Here is a 21,525-nt window from a genome sequence, read left to right on the forward strand (position 1 = left end):
AAAACACAGCATATTTTCTTTCAGAGCATATTTTTCCTTCATTCCTGGACAAAGTGCAATAATTGTGGTTAAATGAGTAAAATGTGTTAGAATTTAAGGTGTTCATAAAAAACCAATATGGAAACTGTGAAAAAGGAGGTCAAATGTTTTTTTTATTAAAAGCATACTTTTGTTAGCTAAGAATTTAATTCCCAAATGATTTTTTTTAAATCACCCAATTTATTGTAAGAATTATTTGGGACAATATTCAAAAACGCTGTCATAAGCAAATAATAAAAAGCTGGAATTTTGTTAAACTTATTCGATAATATAAATTATGTTTCTTGTTTTGTTTTTATTAAAATGGATGGATTGAAAATTGTGTTTTTTCTTTTTTGTCTTTTTTGTTGTTTGGTTTGTATTATCTTTTATTATTGTTCTTGTCTTAGCCCCTCTTAAAATTGATGTTTTTGAATGTAAACTGTATACCATCTTGTTTTGTAATGTTTTTTTTAAACAAAAAGTTTTTGTAAACTTTAATAAAAAAAATCGCTTTTTATCGCAGACGAAATCGATGCAAGTGAATTGTCACTGCTTTTACATGAAGGTGGTTATGAGGACAATATTTTTCACATAGGTGTGTTTTTTCTGCATATAAATCACAAAAAAATACAAACCAGTTAATGGACTTATTAATGGTACACTTAAGAAAAAAAGATATCAGCTGACATTCTCGCCCAATGAGCATTTAAGCTGTGTCGTCAGCAAGTTGTTTCCCATCGTGCTTTTCATCAACGCAGTCGGGGTAAAGCAACTGCGCTCGTCTGCGGATTTCGGCCAGGCCGCCTCGCCGTCGCGAGAGTTTTTTGGCACACCTCAGCATGACATCAGACCAAGGCGGACGTAACTCGGACACATTTATAACCTGCATGCATCTTGCCCTGATCACCGGTGATCGATTCCGCGCAGAATTTGGCCATCTCGAACAAGCCTATAATAAATACCTAGACGCGGCTTGGCAACTCTGCTCCGCTGCTGCGCGATACGTCAACGGCGTTGCCATATTAGGAAGGGCAAAAGCCCCTCTAAACTCACAGAAGTGAAAGGGATATCTGAGCTTTTCGGGCATTAAAAGCACAATCACGTTTACATTTCTTAACACATTTCAATGGTTTCTCGATATACTGTACTTAGAGTACAAATTTATCATGTCCCCAGGTACTTAATATCTAGTTATACTTTAAAATTGATCGTACTTGTCATAAGGAATTGTGAAATATACACGAATTAAGCATGTTATTCATGAGAATCCACTAGGTGGCACCATATTTGATATGTTGGGGATATATGCAGGTCACGCAACAGAATAAAATAACCACACGTGGAAGTATTGATCGAGAATAAACGTATCATGTTTCTGAGTTTTATTTGAATCATCGAACAAAATTATTTAATTCACATATTTACCAAAAATAAAGATTTTAAACTGGAAATGGCTTTTTCTGTCATCATTTTATACAATTTCAAAAATAAAAGATGTTCTTTTATAAATCCGGTAAAACAATTACACCAGTAAAACATATATGTGAGATAGTAAAACAAATAACACTGTCGTGCATCATGAATAGTATGAAATATGGTAATAAGACCCAATGTATTAATATATAACCGGGTTTAATTTCCCAAGATTTTAAAGTAAACGAGCTGTGTTCTAATCGTGTGCATTTCATCTACCTTAAATTACATCACATTAGCGATATGTACACAATTATTAAGCTAAATGAATACTTGACGAGTGGGTTTTTACTACCGTATGACAAGAAATATTTTTTTTAAGTCTTACCATCTTTAACTGGAGCCCTAACGTTTCTGTTCTCCACGTCTAAATAATTAAGTATTGGAATTAGTTGATAAATGAAACCGTTATTGTGTTTATATCAAGGGGCAATCTTCCGGTCTCTCTCGTGAAACCAACACGGAAGTGACTAAAACTGCAATTCATCTACTGGCCGCTAGAGGCTGGCTCCAAAACAGAGCAGAATCTCATTGAGCCCCATGTTAAAATGGCCAACTTTACAGCACAAAAAAACATGTTTACAGCCTGGTACAAAAATTATTTTGGTCTATATAGGTAATTTTACCCTTCATGACAACTGTGCGGAGGGTGTTTTTTTTTTATAACTCACCCGTTGAACTTATATTAAGCCTTAAAATTCTGCAAAATAGTTGCGTGGTCACTTGAGTGACAAATGGTTTCAGCCAACCGGGCGCCTCAGCTCCAACCACGTCCCGCCTCTTTGCCATTTACGATTATCCGGGAGTGACGCGCGAAGATGCGATGCCAAGATGGCGACGACCGGCTCCGCCTACTTTAGGCTTCATTTTTACTCTTCACAAACCTACGGGTGACGTCACGGACACTACGTCCATATTTTATACAGTCTATGGTTTATATGCAGAAAACAGCAGCTCCATCATTCACTTGTATGTGTTTATAGTCTGTGTTTGCCCTGACCAATATGGCGGCGGCGGCGTTAACATACGATCCAGCGGACTGTGGCGCGTCTAGGTAGTATATGTCTATGCAGCGGACGACCTACGTAGCGCGGCCCATTGAAACACCGGCGGCATCTAGTTATTTATATCTATGCTTTTGCACGTGTTGGTGGTGCGTCGGTGCGCATGCGCTCTGTTTCAGGATCGTGTGTCATGGCGGCGTATGGGGACATACTTAAGAGCGAGTTTCCGCAGATCGACTGTGAAGTCTTCGATTATATCACCGGTACTGTACAATTACACCACACATGCACTAACACTCATTATTCAACCTTATGTGCAGTGTTAATGTAAAGTCGTGCGCGTGTGACAGAGATATTTCACATGAACACTGCTGATGTGATGCGGTAAGCATGCTAACATGAATACAGTTGAATGAGTTTCTGACATTACTATTAATTAACACCAGAGAGAACAACCATATCAGATAATACCAGTATTGCTTGTGAAATAAAGATACAATAAGTTAAAGTTTGACATCGTCTCGTGTTTCCAGTCCAGCAGATGATTTACTGCGACCTCGATGGAACTACACGATGATATCTAACGTTAAACATTACTATATATAGCTGTTATACAGCAGGTCGCGTGCTTGATGAGATCTGTGAGAGATATGACAGTAACGTTATTGATTATTGATGTGACTTTCCGTTAGAAAAAATGACCATGCCCTTTTTGAGGTAAAACTGGAGTAAACCTGCTTTTACAACCTGCATTGTTGATGAATAAAGTACACCCCAGAAATACATGCACCTTTATTACAAGTTGTCTTTAAGATTATGTAATTGTCCTTCCGATTCGACTGACAAGCTCTCGATTGGAGTCAATGGTTATAGATTTAAAATAAATCCTGTAGATATTTCTAAAAAAAGATCTCTAAATATCACATCCCAGATAGCACAGGTACATATGTTAGATGTCTGGAGATCTGGAAAACATCTGCTGTGTAAAAACATGTTAGAAAGAGCTGTTGTACATCCATTCTAAATCCTACACATCTTACAGGCATCTTCTAGAGGTCTTGATCTGACAGCAGACGTCTCAGAGATGTAGGGTGGATGAGCAAACAGCATCTGCCGGATGTCTTGCAGATAGATGTCTGCCAGATGTACGTGTGCTATCAGGGGATACAATGGTGAATTAAATAATGAAACGAGGAGCCACAAACCTGTATATTAAACTTGAAACACACTTGGGTATATTGAAACAGAACAGGTCATTATAAACTAAATTTCACAAAATTGGCTGTAAAGAGGGGCTGCAATCATATGAACCGCTGCCCATTTATGTGAAGGTGATGTTAAATCCCAGGACACACTCCTATCTGCCATGTTAATTAAGCAATGAATGAACAATATGCTCCCTGTTGTAAAAAAGAAAAGTGACATCTAGTGGATAGTAGTAGCAATAACATTCACGTTAATGAATGTTCAGTGCTTGCGGAAATATGAAAGAAAAAAAATCGATTCACAGCTTTTGTGAATCGATATTGAATCGACCGCATTTTATAAAACGATTAATCGATTTGTCGGGGGTTTTTGCCCAGCCCCTAATTGTCCTCATAGATACAAAACAGTTCTACAAATGTTGTGTCTTATTCTGCAGGCGTGTTAGACTGTGGCGGCTCCGATTTTGAGGATGCTGAGGAAGTGTTTGATGCCATCGGTGGCGTTCTTCAAGAGGTCGGTGATAAAAATGAAGATGACATACGGGAGATATGCTTCCAGATGTTCAGCACACTTCATCTGTAAGTCACAATGGTCCAACATGGTGTTTCCCACAGGGTTTTGTGAGACTGTGTCATGCATATTTGTCATCACCTTCGTGCATCCAGACTAGTGTTGCCACATTTTCACACAGAGATCCTGAAAAGTATACAGAAAATGTGTCCACAAATTTGTCCCGGGATTGATCGATTTTGTTCATTCACACTGCCAGGGATTTTCTGGAATCTATGCGTGCGTTCTGTTTCATTCCTCCTGACCTCCAGAGGCAGTGCTGGAGCACTAGTGGATTATCGCAGCGCCAGCTCGATAGGTCGAGACAATATACCAAAAAGGCGACGTAGGCTGAGCTACCAGTATAAAACACACACCTGCTGAGCCCACAGCCTGTTTACGATAGGTCGTTCATCACTCCACACTGTCAGTGCAAGCTGTCACAGCCCGCTCTTGGGAAGTTGGATGGATTGATTTGGTGGTTTTGATATTTTGGTACACTCGTGCTTCTCGGTTCTACCCGGTGGCCAGTGTAACCCAGCATTTACTGTCAGTTTTCCTCGGTTTACCTTTTATTCGTGTTCCATTATACATTTCTGCGGACTGGAGTACATCGTGTTTCTCGGTGCTGTCCGGAGGCTAGTATTTCGCCACGATTGATACATTAGTGGTTCCCCGCTAACCTTATCACATCAGTAGCGATCTTTATTTGTGAACAAATCGTGCTTCTCGGTGCTATCCGAAGGCTATTAACAGTTATTTGGCCACGATTGATACATTAGCGGTTCCCCGCTAACTTTATCGCTTACGTGGGTGCTATCCGGAGGCAACGCTGATACATTGATTGCTTCTTGCTACCAGGCAGTTTGTGCTCCTTGGTGCTATCCGATGGCCTGTTGTGCAGGATACATTTTTTAAGTAAGGGATAATGTCCAGTAGGGCTGGGCGATATGGCAAAAAAATATTTATTTCGATATATATGTAATTAAAAAACTGTATTTAAAATATTTTAAATACAGTTTATTAACAAAAGTTAACCTTTAACCAGTTAAAATTCAATTAAATGAATGCACTGTTGCAACACAGAGGATATTAGGCCATAAACAACATGTACCAGTTCATTCAGTCTCATTTTGACTCAATTGACTCGTTAAGTAAAGGGAGTGTTCATTCAGTACATTCAACCAATGAAAGGGCTCCGTTACTGTGTCCATTCGAACGCTATTGGCTCAGCACCTGCAAACATACATAACGCTGCAGTAATGTCTTGCTCAAGTAGTGGGATTCATTCAATGTATTCAGTGAACCTTAAAGACATCTCACATAAACTGTAGTACATTTCTTTAATCATGCAAGCATCTTACATACAAGGGTCAATATTTTAATGTGCACACAAACTCACTTCATTACATCTCTGATCTGTACAGGGCAGCGCTGGTTTGTTTCATATGCACCAGCTCATGTTAGCAGATATGTTAAGGATGGATATAAAAACGTTTGTGCTTGAGTTTCGAAGTAACTCGCTTGCAATTGCGCCTCAAGTTTGTTTTGTTTAACCGGCGATTGTGGAAAAAAATAAGACACTTGATAAACCGCGTGATGACAACTCGAGGTTAGTTTCACCTTTGTTTCCGCTTCCAGTAATGTTTTCCTCCTCGTGTCGAGTTTTCTTTGCCAAGTGCAGTATGAAATGGACTTTGTACTTTGACGCGCATGATAAAAGCTCCACGCTGACTGACTATTTCTGCATTCTGTTAGACTGTAAATGAATCCATATCGAGTCAAAATGCCAATAGCTTATCATCGTTTTTGATATACATTCTATCGCGATTCGATATGATATTGTTTATCGGCACAGCCCTAATGTCCAGGCAGCCAGCTGTTATCGCAGAAATAAGCCCCGACAGTGTGATCAGGATCAGGTCTTCTATCTCACTGAAGGGGTTTATTTTGCGATAACAGCCGGCTGTTTGTACATTATCCCGCTTATTACACGGCTACTTGCCACATGAGAAACAAACTGGACATAAAATGTGAATTAGACATATTTTATTAGCTCATTTTTACCGAATGCAGACCTTCCGTGAGGAAAAGCCGTTTAGTTTTGGTTTTAAAGTAATAAACGACATTCAAACGTCACGAACAGGCAAATTGGTTGAATCATTTGTAAATATAATGTCATATATGTTATTAAAAGACATATTTATAATTCATTTTTGTGTAATATTAAACTGCCCCTCTCAAAATGATTTGCAGTATCCGGGTTACAGTGTGTTATTAGTTTTGAGCGGTTGTTATTTGAAAAGAACAACCCTTGGAATGTCACGACTGGCCAATCAGAATCAAGCATTCAAATGAGCCGTGTAATAAATCTGGTTATTTTCCTTCGTTCCTGCTTGGTAATGGCTCATAGTTCCATTGCCACTGGTTTTCCCTTAACATGCAATTTACAGTATGTCCCAATAGTCTTTTGCCTGACGACAGACACGAGGTTTGTCCATCCTGTTTGGAAATTCAGCATCTGAGAGATGCTTTCACGGACCCGTGCCTACACTGCAGTCTTTTATCCATGTCAGAGAGACGGCTTCGTCTCGCCGTGTTGGACCCTAAGTCTATAGCGAGACTCGGAGCAGCAGAGTCGCATCAGTCCATAAGACATGGTGCATCTGTGGCTGCCGCTGCCCCCCCCCATCTAAGAAGAAGTCAGCGTCACATAACGTACAGGGTGATGATGCTTATCTTTCTAAAACGGTTGCTACCCTTTCGTCTGAAATGACAAGAGATAAAACACCTTTGCTCCAGCCAGCTGTGCCTTCCTCACCTGTAGATATTACACAGGAGGAGGATGAGGGGGTTCCACTAAGGCAAAGTGTGAATAACCTTTCACAGGGTTTTTCCTGGCTCAAACTGAGGCGGGGTGGTGCAACGTGCATGTAGGCCTACCGTCCCTTTAAGTGGCGTAAAGAAACACTTATATTAAAGTTCTAAAAATTTGATGAAAATGACAACTAAGAAGTCACTAATAAATAACTAATAAAACATAAAATGTATTCACCTGAACAGAAAAGTTGAAAATTTGAATACAAGCTTTTTATCCTTTTCAACCAACTTTTCAGCCCATAATTAACTAAATGAGCAAAGTTCATTCACATCCTACGTTCTCTTGTGGTTCACTGAGCTTTGAATGAATCGCTGACAAACATTCTGTTTAAACGAATCGGTTCAAAGGAGTCATTTATTTGTGAGTCGTTCTGATCGCAATGTGCGTTCATACTGGCGAACTCGCTGTGTACAGAATAACGCTGATTCAACGAGCCAACTTCACAGCTAAACATTATAATGATGTACAGCACGTTAATTTAAGAAACCATTTCAATAAATTGAACATAAAATACATGAACAGCCGTCAAACACAGCTAATACAGCTCCTAAGCTCTTCTACTGAACTCTTCAGCGCCTCACTGTGCTGATAACCAAACAGCGCCTCCGTTGTGGCGTAATGCCGCAACTGCAGTTACAAATTACAGTTTGTTTAATGCTCGCAGTGTTTTTTTGTGAAGACACTCGACATAATTTTGCCAAGGTGGCACGAAATTTGACTGAGACGGCCGCCTCCAATTTCTCTGTGCAGGAAAAACCTTGCTTTCAGTTTCTCTGCCCCTTCAAATCAGGCTGATTTTGATGTTGGGTTGCACGGTGTACCGGTGCTACGGTAGCATTGCGATGCTAAAGCTTCAAAGTACCCGCGATGCCTCTCTATTTTTGAAACGGTAGTATCGTAGTACCGTAGTTAATGTTGCATATGCGCATTCATATTTATTTGAACACTTACATCTGCCTTTTTGCGGTGTTTATCTCCTAAATACCCCTTACCCCTACTTACCCCTTACCCCATAATACCCCTTAATACCTTACCCCTACTTGCTCCCCGGGCGCGGCAGTGATAGCTGCCCACTGCTCCGGGTCTACGTGTGTTCACCACTTGCTGTGCGTATGTTCACTACTCTCTGGATGGGTTAAATGCAGAGGTCACATTTCGGATATGGGTCACCATATCTGACTAATAGGTCACTTCACTTCACTTTCACTTCACTAAATGAATGTGTGTTTTGAATGTCTCGGACGAGTTAATGATTCAAATTGGCGATTTGAACGAGTTGGTTAAATGATTCACTAACTCAGTGGAAAATTGACGCCACCTACTGGCCGTTTTACTTCTGCGTTTAAAGTAAGCCTAATATTTCCCTTTATAAAGACTGCTGTATCAATTAAATTTGTCCAACATTTGAATTAGTTCCTAAGTGAAAAATGATCTTTAAAGTGTACTTTAGTATTTACTACAGTAAACTACTAAAACTCATAGATACTAGTGTTTTTGAGTCTTACCATAGTAAATATTTAAGTATACTACAGTATTTATAGTATTTACAAATGACTAAATGTAAATGTATTTGCTACAATTTATCCAATTACTACAGTTAATACAACAACATATTCTAGTGCAAAGTATAATACAGTTTACTATAGTAAATACAAAATGTTTAATCTAAATCTGTGTTTTTTGTATAGATTTGAATTATATGGCACAGCATCGTGATACTACTTGGTATCGAGATACTTCAGCTGGTATAGTATCGTAAGACATGTTTATGGTACCGTGACAACCCTACTCTCTACAAGTGCATCTGACTCTTTTTTTCCAGATCATCTGGATGTTTTAGCTGCTGCTGCACAATCTTCCCCCCACGAGAATAAGGCTTCTTTGGCAGCAGGGGGTTCTAGTGGGGATTCGGTTCATTCGGGACAAACTCCAATGTCCTCCAATGATGATACATTGGCTGTGCTTCAGATGGCGGTTGCTCGCTTGGGACTCGCCAGTGCAGCCAACTCAGTCCAATGTCTTTTTCAGACAGTCTTCAGCTGGCTCTAACTTTGTCATGCCACCGTGCAAAAATTTTGCTGCAGAATTTTCAAACTCTTTTACAGGGTCATAAATAAACGACAGCCAAAGACTGCCTGTATGTTGGCATCTATGGCAGATACCAATACCATTGGGGCTGGCCGTGCTCCAGAGATAGAGCAACCGGTTGCCGCCCTAGTGGTGTCACCTGATGAGGCCCTGCGAGGCAATGTGCGTTGCCCTAGCACTCAGTGTGGTCGCACAGACTCGTACGAGTCTACTGCATATATCACTCATGCAGAGAACACAATTTTCCCGTCCTGCGCCGCATTGTTTAAATAGCAAATGCCTTTGCGCTCATTTGTGCGCCCATGGGCGTGTTGGTCTAAAAAAGAGGTGTGCTCAGGTGCAGTGTTGGTGCATTGCTATTTTGAGGAACTGAAAATAGACTGAATATTGCGCCATTGACTTTAGACCAGGTTTGAGTTGGTCTATGTCGCAATATTCTTTTAGTTATTTAAAGAGTGCATTAGGAAAATGCGCCTATAGGTGGGTGCACAACGCTCGTACATTCTGCTTATTACACACAGAGGGACGCGCAGCAGCAATAATGCCAAATATTACAAATAAATGGATTACAATGTAAAAAAATTTATTGTGGACATAAAGATAAAAATCCGGCTTGTCCTGTAGACGGTCTGCTTGCGCGCTTTAACTTCTCGCATGAGCAGACGCGTTTCCTTTCTGGAGAAGTGTCTGCTCTTCCGAATTCTGCCGTGTAAATAGTGAATCCGCCACGGCGCGAGTGCAACTGGCTCTTAAAGGGCATGGGAGATGAAACTGATTGGTTTACTGCATGTTTGTTATACACAGTGATTCGCACATTTGAAATAATTGTCATCATTGTCCACACCTGTGTGGCCCAATTGTTTAACACTTATCAATATAATCCGTTAACGACTTAAGTGTCATGAATTTAAATTAGGATCTTCATTAATCACTACACATCACCAACCAATCTCAAACCCAAATTAAAATGGGATGGTGTTCTGCAGTTTCAACGCCGGCCCCCAAAGTTTTCAAGAGTTGTTCCCACAGTGATAATGGATCCGGTTCGTTCAGAGGCTCTCTCTCAGGAAATGTGTTCTCTGTTGGAGAAGAGAGCCATAGAAAAGCCTAACCCCCGGTTTCAAAAGAACAGGTTTTATTTGACTTACTTCCTAGTTTCAAAGAAGGACTGTGGTTGTTCGTCTCAACATGTTTCTGTAAACACTTCCTTTCCGAATATTACGTGCAGCCGATGTTCTTCGGTCCGTCCAGAAGGGAGATTGGTTTACAAGCATTGATTTGAGAGATGCTTACTTTCATGTTCCCATTGCTGTGCACCACAGAAAATACCTTCAATTCAGTTTCAAGGGTCAGGCCTTCCAATTCATGGTACTTCCATTCGGCCTGTATCTGACCCCTCGTGTCCTCACCAGGTGTGTGTGACTGTGCACAAGCACAAAACAACAAGCGGTCCTCAACACCAGACTGCTTTTGAGGCATGTTCGAAGGCTGGGTCTTGCTTTGAGTGGCAAAGAGTGTTCTGAGTCCAGTGCAGGAATTACTTATATTGGAATGACACTGAACTCTCGGGCAATGTTCGCCACCCTCTCACAGGCTCGATCGGATGGTATTCTGCTGATCCTTGCTCGTTTCCGGCTTGGAGCGAGTTTTCCATACAGGACGCTGTTACAACCCTTAGGTATGCTGGCTTCTGCCACTTCGGTGATTCCACTGGGCCTGCTCCACCTCAGGCCTCTTCACCGGTAGAACAACAGTTTGCAGTTGAACCCTGCGAGGCATCTTCATCAGTGGATTGTTGTTTCACAGGGTTGTATAAAGGGATTAGTGCAGTGGAATCGTCGGGTGGTTCTGATGACAGGGTTTCCTCTAGGGATCATTCCTTCTCGTCGCCAGAAGGTCACGACCGACGCTTCTCTCCTCGGGTGGGGGGCATCATGGAATCACAGATGTGTTTGTGGTCGTTGGTCCCCAGCTCAGTCCAGGGACCACATCAATCTCCTGGAGTTGCGTGCAGTTTTCCTGGCCCTGCAGTATTTCTTGCTGGTTCTGGCAGGCCGTCATGTCTTCATTCAGTCCGACAACACCTCCACAGTGTTTCACTGGAACCACTAGGGTGAAATGAGGTCCCTCAAGTCCCTGCATCTCACCCGCAGGATACTCACTTGGTCTCTGCCTCGACTAGCTTCGTTGAGGGCAGTTCACCTCCCGGGACCAAGCAATCAGGTTGCGGACGCTCTTTCGCGGGACCTTTATACACCCAGGGGAATGGAGGCTTCACCCCAATGTGGTGCAGATGATATGGCAGCAGTTTGGTGAAGCAGAGGTGGATCTTTTCGCGACGCCAGTCGAATACTCACTGTCACTTGTGGTTTGCGAGGGCAGAGACATCCAGTCCGTTGGGGCAGGATGCTCTGTCCCATGACTGGGCGGATTGTCTGCTTTATGCGTTCCCTCTCCTTCCGCTTTTGTTGGAAATGTTGCACAGAATCGCACAGGGCAACCGCAGAGTATTTCTTTTGGCACCTCGGTGGCCGGCCAGGCCGTGGTTTCCCACACTTCTGTCACTGTTGGTGGACAGGCCATGGCAGCTTTCGCTTTGGAAGGATCTGTTATCACATATGGACGGTGATGTTTGGCAGCCGGATCCAGCCCGTCTACAGCTTTGGGTTTGGCTGCGGGGTCCGATGGTCTCTTAGCCACCTGTGAACCGGCGGTTGTTTGCACCAGAGCTAGTGTCAGAGGCGCATCCACACACCTACTCTATTCCGCATGTTAGAATGTTTTCTCATCTTGGTGCAGAGAGCCCGTATTGGATCCTGCATGTTGTGATGTTCCAAAAGTTCTTCGTTTTTTGCAGCACAGGCAAATCTGCCTCCACTTTAAAGGTTTAGGTTGCAGCCATTTCGGCAAATCACATACCAGTTAATGGTTCTTACCTTGGTTCTCATTCTCTTGTGTGCAGTTTTTTAAAAGGTGCGAGACTGTTGAGACCAGCTCGTCACCCTCATTTACCTGGTTGGGATTTTCCACTTGTTGTTGATTTTGATTGTCGTCCACCATTTGAGCCTTTGCAGGCGGCTGACTTGAAATTGTTATCTTTGAAGACTGCTTTTTTGTTGGCACTTGCTTCTGCTAAGCATGTTGGGTGAGTTGCATGCTTTATCTGTTAGCAAGTTATGCATCTGTTGGTTGCCAGATGATTCTGATGTTGTGCTCTGGCCAAACCTATCCTTTCTACCTAAAGTCCTGCTCCCACTATTTATAAACCATCTGTTTGGCAGCTTTCCGGTCTGCGCAGCAAGACTTTTCAGAGGATCACCTCTTGTATCCTGTGCGAGCCCTTCGTTGCTATGTGGCTGCTACTGCTCCACTGCGCACGGATCAGCTTTTTGTAAGTTATGGTGGTGCATGGAAGGGGAATGCTCTGTCGAAGCAGAGATTGTCAAACTGGATTGTGGAGGTTATTACTTTGGCGTATAAGCTTCCCAGAAGCCTCTGCCTGAAGGTGTCTCTTGTCATTCCACTAGGGCTGTAACTGCATCTTGGGCTGCTTTTAGAGGAGTCTCTATGGCAGATATCTGTGAGGCGGCTACCTGGGCTTCTCCGTGTACTTTTGCCTTCTTCTACATGAATGTTTCTACCCCTCATGCGGTCAGTTCTGCAGGAGCACCCTTGAGTCTTTTAGGTGAGTTACATTCCTCATGACTATGTTGGTAGGAGTCATCTACTAGGGCTTAAGCACCGCCTCTGGCGGTCAGGAGGAGTGAAACTGAATGCTAGTTACGCATGTAACTGTGGTTCTGTGAGTTCCGGATGACCGCCAGAGATCTTTGTCACTCGGAATGAGTGAGAAAGGCATTCTGAGGCTGTTGGCTGAGCAGGTGTTTGTTTTATACTGGTAGCTCAGCCTACGTCACCAGGTGATCTTTGGTATATTGTCTTGACCTATCGAGCTGGCGCTGCGATAATCCACTAGTGCTTAAGCGTAACTGTAAAGACACGTGACGTAATATACTGCAATGTAATGTTATGTGCATTTTTTTTTTTGTCGTGAAAATAGGGCTGATCATGGTGAAAGATATTTCCTTGCGGTGTTATTAGGTCGCTAAATTCAGAAGAAATCTCATTAAAGCTACAAAACGCATTGGATCCTTCTTTTCTGTTGTTCTTCATTCGTGACAGGAGTTACAGCAGCAGGTTTCAGAATTCTGCCCCTTTAAGAGCTCCTGCACGGCTCGGCGCAGTTCTGACATGTTCCCCAACTCTTTAAGTCTTTTTTTGAATTTTAGAAGTCTTTGCTTACGATGATACTCAACAAATGTGCTTTATGGCATAGTCTTGTGTGTTTTTGTTTTTCAAGCACGTAAGAAAACTTGATACTGGTGTGCTGTCTGACAGAGATTCCCCGCAGAAGAAGCTCAATGTAGAAGGAAGCCGCGCTGCACAGCTAGAACCCGTTTATCGAAGTAGTTTAAAAATCGTTTAAAAGTATCGAAGTATCTTTTAACAAAATCAGTCGAAACTAATACAAGAGAGATTGTGACATTTTTCTTAATTTGCTATACTGACACAATTAAAAAAGTTTCTACTCCAAGGTAGGCTGAAACGATTCCTCGAGTAACTCGAATACAGAAAATCATCGAGGCAATTTTTGTTGCCTTGAAGCTTTGTTCAATCCATTTAACTACAGTACACATGGAGCACTGCGTTTCCCCACGGACCGTTATTACTGACGCACAGCCCGCTAAACTCTACACTGCGTTCCAAATTATTATGCAAATTGGATTTAAGTGTCGTATAGGGATGGGCGATATGGCCCTAAAACTCTATCACGATAATTCTTGGTATTTCTTGCGATAACGATAAAAATGACGATATATCCATAACGCCATCGACCGCTGTTTTTTGCGTCAAGTGATAGTAGCTGCATGTAGTCTAGACCCTCAGAAAAACAAATATTATCAAAAAGTAAAACTTACCCCAAATCAAACAGCTCCTAAAATATACCTACAGTATTTTTGTAAATATAAAATATAATAGTGAGATTCGACTTCAAAAGGTTGTAGTAAAGAAAAGTTGACTATCTGTCTATGAACTAAAGCTCAATAAACACATCATGTCATACCTAAAACTGTATATATTCTATGGTTGGGTGGAAACGATCGATCGCATCACGCTGTCAATCACTCTCTCTTGAACTGTGTGAACCTTCTCTTCTCACAGCAACATACACTGAATCTGTCTATGACTCGCGCTACAGAAAGAGAACAGAAAAATGCGGATAAAAGAAATCTAATTAAATAATCCATGCTTTTATACGCTCATAAATGTATTTAAAATAACGTAATACAAACTCGCATGTGTACTGTATGTAAACAGGCAGCAGTGCTGTGCGCGCTGTGTCGCTATGAAAGCACATGTGGGCGCGAGCTGTGCACGGGACGCTCCGTTCATCCTGTATATAACAGGCAAGAAATCATATTAAACAATTTGCGCACGCGCGCATAACATCTAACGAATGTTTAAATAAATACTTTTAGCCAAACTAAATGTTGTGGTGTAACGCATTATGACTATCAACGAATACTTAACAAACAAATGAAATAAAACGAAAGTGAAACTAAACATTAACTCGGATGCATCTACAGTGCCAAACTAGATTTAGAGCTCGTCTTTTAGTGCAAACTCTTTCTCAGCTTCACTTCCGCCCTCCACTATACCCGTTTTCGCTTCACATATGAGCTGTGAATGGGTCTCACAAAGAAATACGTCATCAACTAGAATTTATCGTTTATATCGCGGGAAGACTAATTCCTATCGTGTGGGGAATTTCTACAGGTATATCGCAAACGATATAATATCGCCCATCCCTAGTCGTAAACATTTAATTTTATATTGTTCAATTAAACTTATGGATGGTATTGTGTCTCAGTGCTCTTTGGATCACTGAAATCAATCTCAGACACCTGTGATAAGTAGTTTGCCAGGTGAGCCCAATTAAAGGAAAACTACTTAAGAAGGACGTTCCACATTATTAAGCAGGCCACAGGTTTCAAGCAATATGGGAAAGAAAAAGGATCTGTCTGCTGCCGAAAAGCGTCAAATAGTGCAATGTCTTGGACAAGGTATGAAAACATTAGATATTTCACGAAAACTTAAGCGAGATCATCGTACTGTGAAGAGATTTGTGGCTGATTCAGAGCACAGAAGGGTTCGTGCAGATAAAGGCAGAATGAGGAAGGTTTCTTCCAGACAAATTCATCGGATTAAGAGAGCAGCTGCAAAAATGCCATTGCAAAGCAGCAAACAGGTATTTGAAGCTGCTGGTGCCTCGGGAGTCCCGAAAACCTCAAGGTGTAGGATCCTCCAGATGCTTGCAGTTGTGCATAAACCTACTATTCGGCCACCCCTAACCAATGCTCACAAGCAGAAACGGTTGCAGTGGGCCCACACATACATGAAGACTAATTTTCAAACAGTCTTGTTTACTGATGAGTGCCGTGCAACCCTGGATGGTCCAGATGGATGGAGTAGTGGATGGTTGGTGGATGGCCACCATGTCCCAACAAGGCTGCGACGTCAGCAAGGAGGTGGCGGAGTCATGTTTTGGGCTGGAATCATGGGGAGACAGCTGGTGGGCCCCTTTAGGGTCCCTGAAGGTGTGAAAATGAACTCTGCAAGGTATGTAGAGTTTCTGACTGAGCACTTTCTTCCATGGTACAAAAAGAAGAACCATGCCTTCCGTAGCAAAATCATCTTCATGCATGACAATGCACCATCTCATGCTGCAAAGAATACCTCTGTGTCATTGGCTGCTATGGGCATAAAAGGAGAGAAACTCATGGTGTGGCCACCATCCTCCCCTGACCTCAACCCTATTGAGAACCTTTGGAGCATCCTCAAGCGAAAGATCTATGATGGTGGGAGGCAGTTAGCATCAAAACAGCAGCTCTGGGAGGCTATTCTGACATCCTGCAAAGAAATTCAATCAGAAACTATCCAAAAACTCACAAGTTCAATGGATGCAAGAATTGTGAAGGTGATATCAAAGAAGGGGTCCTATGTTAACATGTAACTTGCCCTGTTAGGATGTTTTTGATTGAAATAGCTTTTGATTTCAGTAAATATGACCTCCTAATGCTGCAAATTCAACAAATGACCATTTTCAGTTTTTTACAACCTATGAAATGTTTTCAAACTCTGTTGTGCATAATAATTTGGAACAGTGCATTTTGAGTTTTTCATTTTTTAAATAAATACTGTTGTCAGTGGGAGGTTTGTTCAATAAAATTCCAAATGTACCCTAACTGTTGATTACTTGAAAATTATACTGACTGTCATTTGCATCGACAAATTAGGAAAACCAGAGAAAGATATCATTTGCATAATAATTTGGAACGCAGTGTATTCATGTTACAGGGCTCTCAAGTCTCATGCATTCACCGTCAGACACGCATTTGAGTCTGTTCACACGTGTTTCTCATGCTGATACATAATTGAGAGCTTATTGAAATGGTGAACTGCTATTTTACTTGGTTTTAGTCTATTTTGCGAGTGAAACTTGTTTTCCGGCTGCATTGAGTCCATCAAACTAGATGCGGACTAGTGGACGCCGAATCCTGTTATTTACGCATGTCATCTGTCTGTTCTGCGTGTCTGAGTGAATGAACTGCACAGTTTAACGTGCTACACGCGTGATGCTCATGAATTTGTCTGCGTCTGTGCTTTATGAGGACATGAACTTCATCTCCAGAGTTGCTCTGAGGGTTTATTTCAGAACATTTTACTGAGTGAAGCTAACACACTAAAAAATAAGCATCTTCCGACAACCTGCCAAAATAAAAGTCATAGCCTATATATTACTATTTAATAGTAAAAAAAAGAAACTAAAACTACTTTATATAAACTAAATGCATCATGGATAAGCTGAAGTTAGTTGTTTACCTTTGAAATGATTCTTTCTATTTTTATTCATGTTTCTTATTTATACATTTGTATTCATTTGCATTTTGAATGTAATATGGCAGTGGAATGTACTAAATGGGTTTAGTTTTCACAGATATTAATGTATGCAATTTCAGCAATAAAAACTTTAATTGTTCTAAAAAGGAAACAAATTAGTTGTTTTACTCATTTTTAGAGACCTGTCTTATTTTCTCTTGTATATTTAGAGTTGCTCTTTAATAAAGAAAAACTGCTTATTATCCGAATACCCGATTAATCGATGGAAAATCAGTAGATTACTCGATTAGTAAAAGAACTGATAGCTGCAGCCCTACTCAGAGGTTAAACCATATCTGGATTAATGTCAGATTATTTATGGTTGGTCATTATGTTTTTTTCTTCACAGGACAAAATGTAACGCTGGTCAGCAGCAGGTGTTGTTGGAGGCTCCAGTACAGCTATCCCAAGTGTCTGCAGATGCAGGTGAGATGACTTCAAATACATAGATAGACAGACTTGAAATATACTTAAATACACTATTAATCTAGGAATAGATGGCACTAAACGTTCTGGCCACTAGACTTTAGTAATTATCCATTTACATTTGTGGATGGGAACAAAACTGCGAAATCAATGTGAGTGCTTCTCTGTGGTAAAGGAAAAAGAAACAGAGAGGGAAATGCCTGGGGGTTCGCAACAGACTGTAGCTATAGCTTCTATTATTTGATTGATTTGAGTTTATTGCCTCACATCAATCAAAACTTAATCATTTTGTATGCGTTTTCCTAAGCATTAAGTTTTTAATTATTTTTGCAAATTTTTGGTTGATTATTTTGGCTAAACCAGTCTAACTAAATGAGCAAAGATTATCATTTACGGTCCTCTGCTTTTCACTGAGCTTCAAATGGTTCCCTAACCTCTGGCTGGTTTACTTAGTGACAAAGTTATTTAGTTGGAAATTTCTTAAAGCGGCCGTAACACACGCAGTTTCGGCCAATCTCATATTAATCTTGAGTACCTATAGAGTAGTATTGCATACTTTGTATCTTCAAAGAGTATTTAGTTTGATCACATTTATAAAAGATAGATACAGCTGTAGGATTATTTCCGAAAGCATGCGGGGGGGGGGGGGGGGGGGGGGGGTACGCTGAACTAAAGCACATTGCCAACAAAACACAGACATCAGTTTCACTCACCGCATGCGGTTCATGTCCGGCATCTTTTAGCGCTGGGACGGCTCCATATATCAGGTTCAAACCATCTCCAAATCCAGCGTTATATCCAGCGTTTATAGAACATTCATCACCCAAATGCAGTGAACAAACAGACACCTGAACTTCACCAACGTATGCTCTCTCGCTCTCTTCTGTGAACAGCTGGATAAAGGAGGACGAGGTCACTTGACACGTCTCACCACAAAATTTCAAATGCTATTATATTATTAATGATAATCTTAAAACTATAAATTACCTTATTAGTAAGTTTATTTATTTTTATTTAGCCTTGTTGTGCAAGCATAGAACGCAAACATTCGCGCGCTGAAAATGCAAATGTTTGTTTTTTTCAGTGCGACAAATTTTTCATTATTTGCAAAGCGGAGGAACGGTTTGGAATTTCTTGTAGTTGTTATTTCATGTGGAAAGACTAGTAGAGCGCGCCGACCCGCCACCAGTGCAGGCTGTGTGTGATAGTCAACTGCGCTCTGCCAAACTGCATCGCACGTGTGCTACACTATTACATTTATTCGTAGCACAGACTGATTTTTTGCTAGCATGTGCGACATACAGGCACTGTACAGCCCTGGATGAAATTTTGTAGCCTAGTTGCTAGCATGTTTCAACTATAGGTTAAGAATAATTGTGCAAGACTCAAGCAACGCTTCAGACTGAATCCTCCATTTCTCTCTTTTTCTTCATCAGCCGCACCTGCTGAGGATGTTCATGGTATATGGATGATAAAGAGGAACCAGAATTCAGTAAGGCCATTTACACACATCCACACACATCTATACATGACAACAAATGAAATCCACCATGCACACAAATGGATTTCCAACATTTCTCTAATGCCACAAATAAATGCTTTCAATAGCACTTGTGTGTTTTAGCACTGTATGTTCTTCCAAACCTGTATGACATTTTCTCCGGCATAACACCATGGAAGACGATTTCATATCTGGATGGCAGAAGTTTTGATTGACTTTAACGTTAGTATTAATCCTATTGTCTGCTGGTCATTTTAAACATACTTTGATCAGCTGTGGTGAAGAAAAATACATTCGAATCATTTTTTACAATCAAATAAATGTGGTTATCACACAATGCTTCAAGGTTCATTGAAATGAACACATTTCGCGATTACAAAGCAAGTCATTAGAAACACAGACTTAGAAAATGAATTGTAATCAAAGTCAACTCACAGTTTAAAAACAACTGTAGTTGACCGTTGTGCTGTACAAAACCATATGCTAAAGCAATAACAAAGACTGCAAGCAGTGAAAAGAGGAGTATATCAAAACACCAATAGGTAATGGGGTCTTAGAAGTCTAGAAACAGTTACATGCCCTAAAGAAAAGATATGCTGATACTAATCTGAAGAATATTCATGTATAATACAGATGAAGAAAGAAGTGTCCAGGACTGATATTCTCATCCTCAGTAACGTTTTTTAAAGACTGGTTAAACGCACACAAAGATATTTACATTAAGTTTGATTTTATGTGAAGAAACACATCTACTAGTACCTTTTGAAATGGCTAACAAGTTAACACATTACTTTTAATTACAGTTAAAGTTTTGAAATTAATGCCTTTAAACATGTCGTGTCTTGTTTTAAATGAATATAAAGGAAATTTGTTGATACAAGTGTTTTTTAAGAAAATCATGTTTGACATCTTGAAACCAAGATTCCGTGAGAATCACCCAGAAAGGATAAAAGGCTCTTAGCTTTAGACAAAAATATTAGCCCCCTTGGTAAATATGAGCAAAAAATGATGTAAACATAAATCTGAAATGTTTCTACTTTTGATCTTTAATTAAGAAAACTTCACAAAAATCCCATGTTTCATTGAAGTAAACAACTGAAAGTGGGGGAACATCACATGATGAAATCAATGTTTTTCTCTAATGCACACTGGCCACAATTATTAGGCCCCCAGAAATTCTTCAGAGTAAAATAGATCTCAAGTCTATTCCCATTGATACTTACATTGTCTTAGCACACCAAGGTGACTAGAATGATGTTGTCCAGGCATGACTTGTTTTTGCACAGGAGAATAAACCTTTAGTAACACAAAGCCCAAACCCCCTCAATCATTCATCACGACGGGTCAAACCAAAGAACATCGTTCTGATGTGCAGCAAAGGATTATAGAGCTACACAAAATGCAAACGTGGCTTTAAGCAAATAGTTAGAAAAATACAAATTCTCATTTTCAGCATCAGGGCAATGATCGAGAAGTTTTAATGGACGAGATGTTTCAAATCTGCCTGAAAGAGAATGGGTGTCTATATTGTCTTAATGCACAGCGAGGAGAAAGACTCTTCAAGGATCACAGATAAGGAAATGCAGAGATCAGTTGAATTTTGGGGTCAGGAAGGATTTTAAAAAGTAAAGGAAAACTGCACAGGTTGTTTGGGACACTGGTCAAGAAACAAACATTCTGCTCTCATGCAAAAGCAAACTCCACCATAATCTGCCATACTGGAACTTCAACCAGGACTGGGTTCTATGGCCATATCAAAAGAGTTTTTTTGGCAGCAAGAACACAAAATGGGTTTGCTGCACACAGGGATCAAAAAAATGCCCCATGTCCACAGTTTATCATACTGCCAGATCTTTATTGTTGTGGACCTACTCTTACACCAGAGGTTCTGGACATCTTGTTGAGACATTCACCAGGTTTACACGGACAACAATATTCACACGATTAAGACAATACTCCGATTAACAATGGAGCATGTAAACAGAGCTTTTTGATAATCCGTCTAAAGTCATAATCGTAGTAAACACAAATCGGCCTATTTGAGTGGCATTATGGAAGTGCAGTATAGACACGTACACATCTTAATCGCATTATTACCGGCGTGTAGGACTTTTCTCGGCACTTTGTGACAGGACACACAAACGGCGGTGGTCAACCGTTTGACGGCAAACAAAAGAGCATGGCTTCAAAGCTTGTTTTCCGAGCAGGAAACGAGGATAATATTTACAATTCGTAAAGAAATTGATATTATGAAGTGCCTTGATGGCCGTAAGAGCAGGAATGGCGTTCTGGAGGGAACGCTGGATAGTGTCGTGTGGGGACCTGAAATGACGAATGCCGTATAAGGACTTATACCACGGGGCTGTTGAATGCGT

The 21,525-nt window shown here is 40.8% G+C and overlaps 1 protein-coding gene across 2 annotated transcripts in view; it reads left to right on the forward strand.

The window, feature by feature from the left end:
• The first annotated feature begins 2,604 nt into the window (after positions 1-2,604).
• Positions 2,605-21,525, forward strand: part of abcf3 (ATP-binding cassette, sub-family F (GCN20), member 3) — a 41,118-nt gene continuing 22,197 nt past the window's right edge. Inside the window, exons 1-4 of one of the 2 annotated variants that reach the window (XM_057334801.1) lie at positions 2,605-2,761; positions 4,141-4,282; positions 17,573-17,649; positions 19,086-19,141. In XM_057334801.1, coding sequence (XP_057190784.1) covers positions 2,662-2,761; positions 4,141-4,282; positions 17,573-17,649; positions 19,086-19,141 — 375 coding nt within the window. In that variant the 5' untranslated portion in view covers positions 2,605-2,661. The remainder of the gene's footprint in view (positions 2,762-4,140; positions 4,283-17,572; positions 17,650-19,085; positions 19,142-21,525) is intronic. The other variant, XM_057334802.1, reaches the window with a different exon arrangement.

Source organism: Triplophysa rosa, linkage group LG5 (assembly GCF_024868665.1).
Source record: "Triplophysa rosa linkage group LG5, Trosa_1v2, whole genome shotgun sequence".
Classification (NCBI taxonomy): Eukaryota; Metazoa; Chordata; class Actinopteri; order Cypriniformes; family Nemacheilidae; genus Triplophysa; species Triplophysa rosa.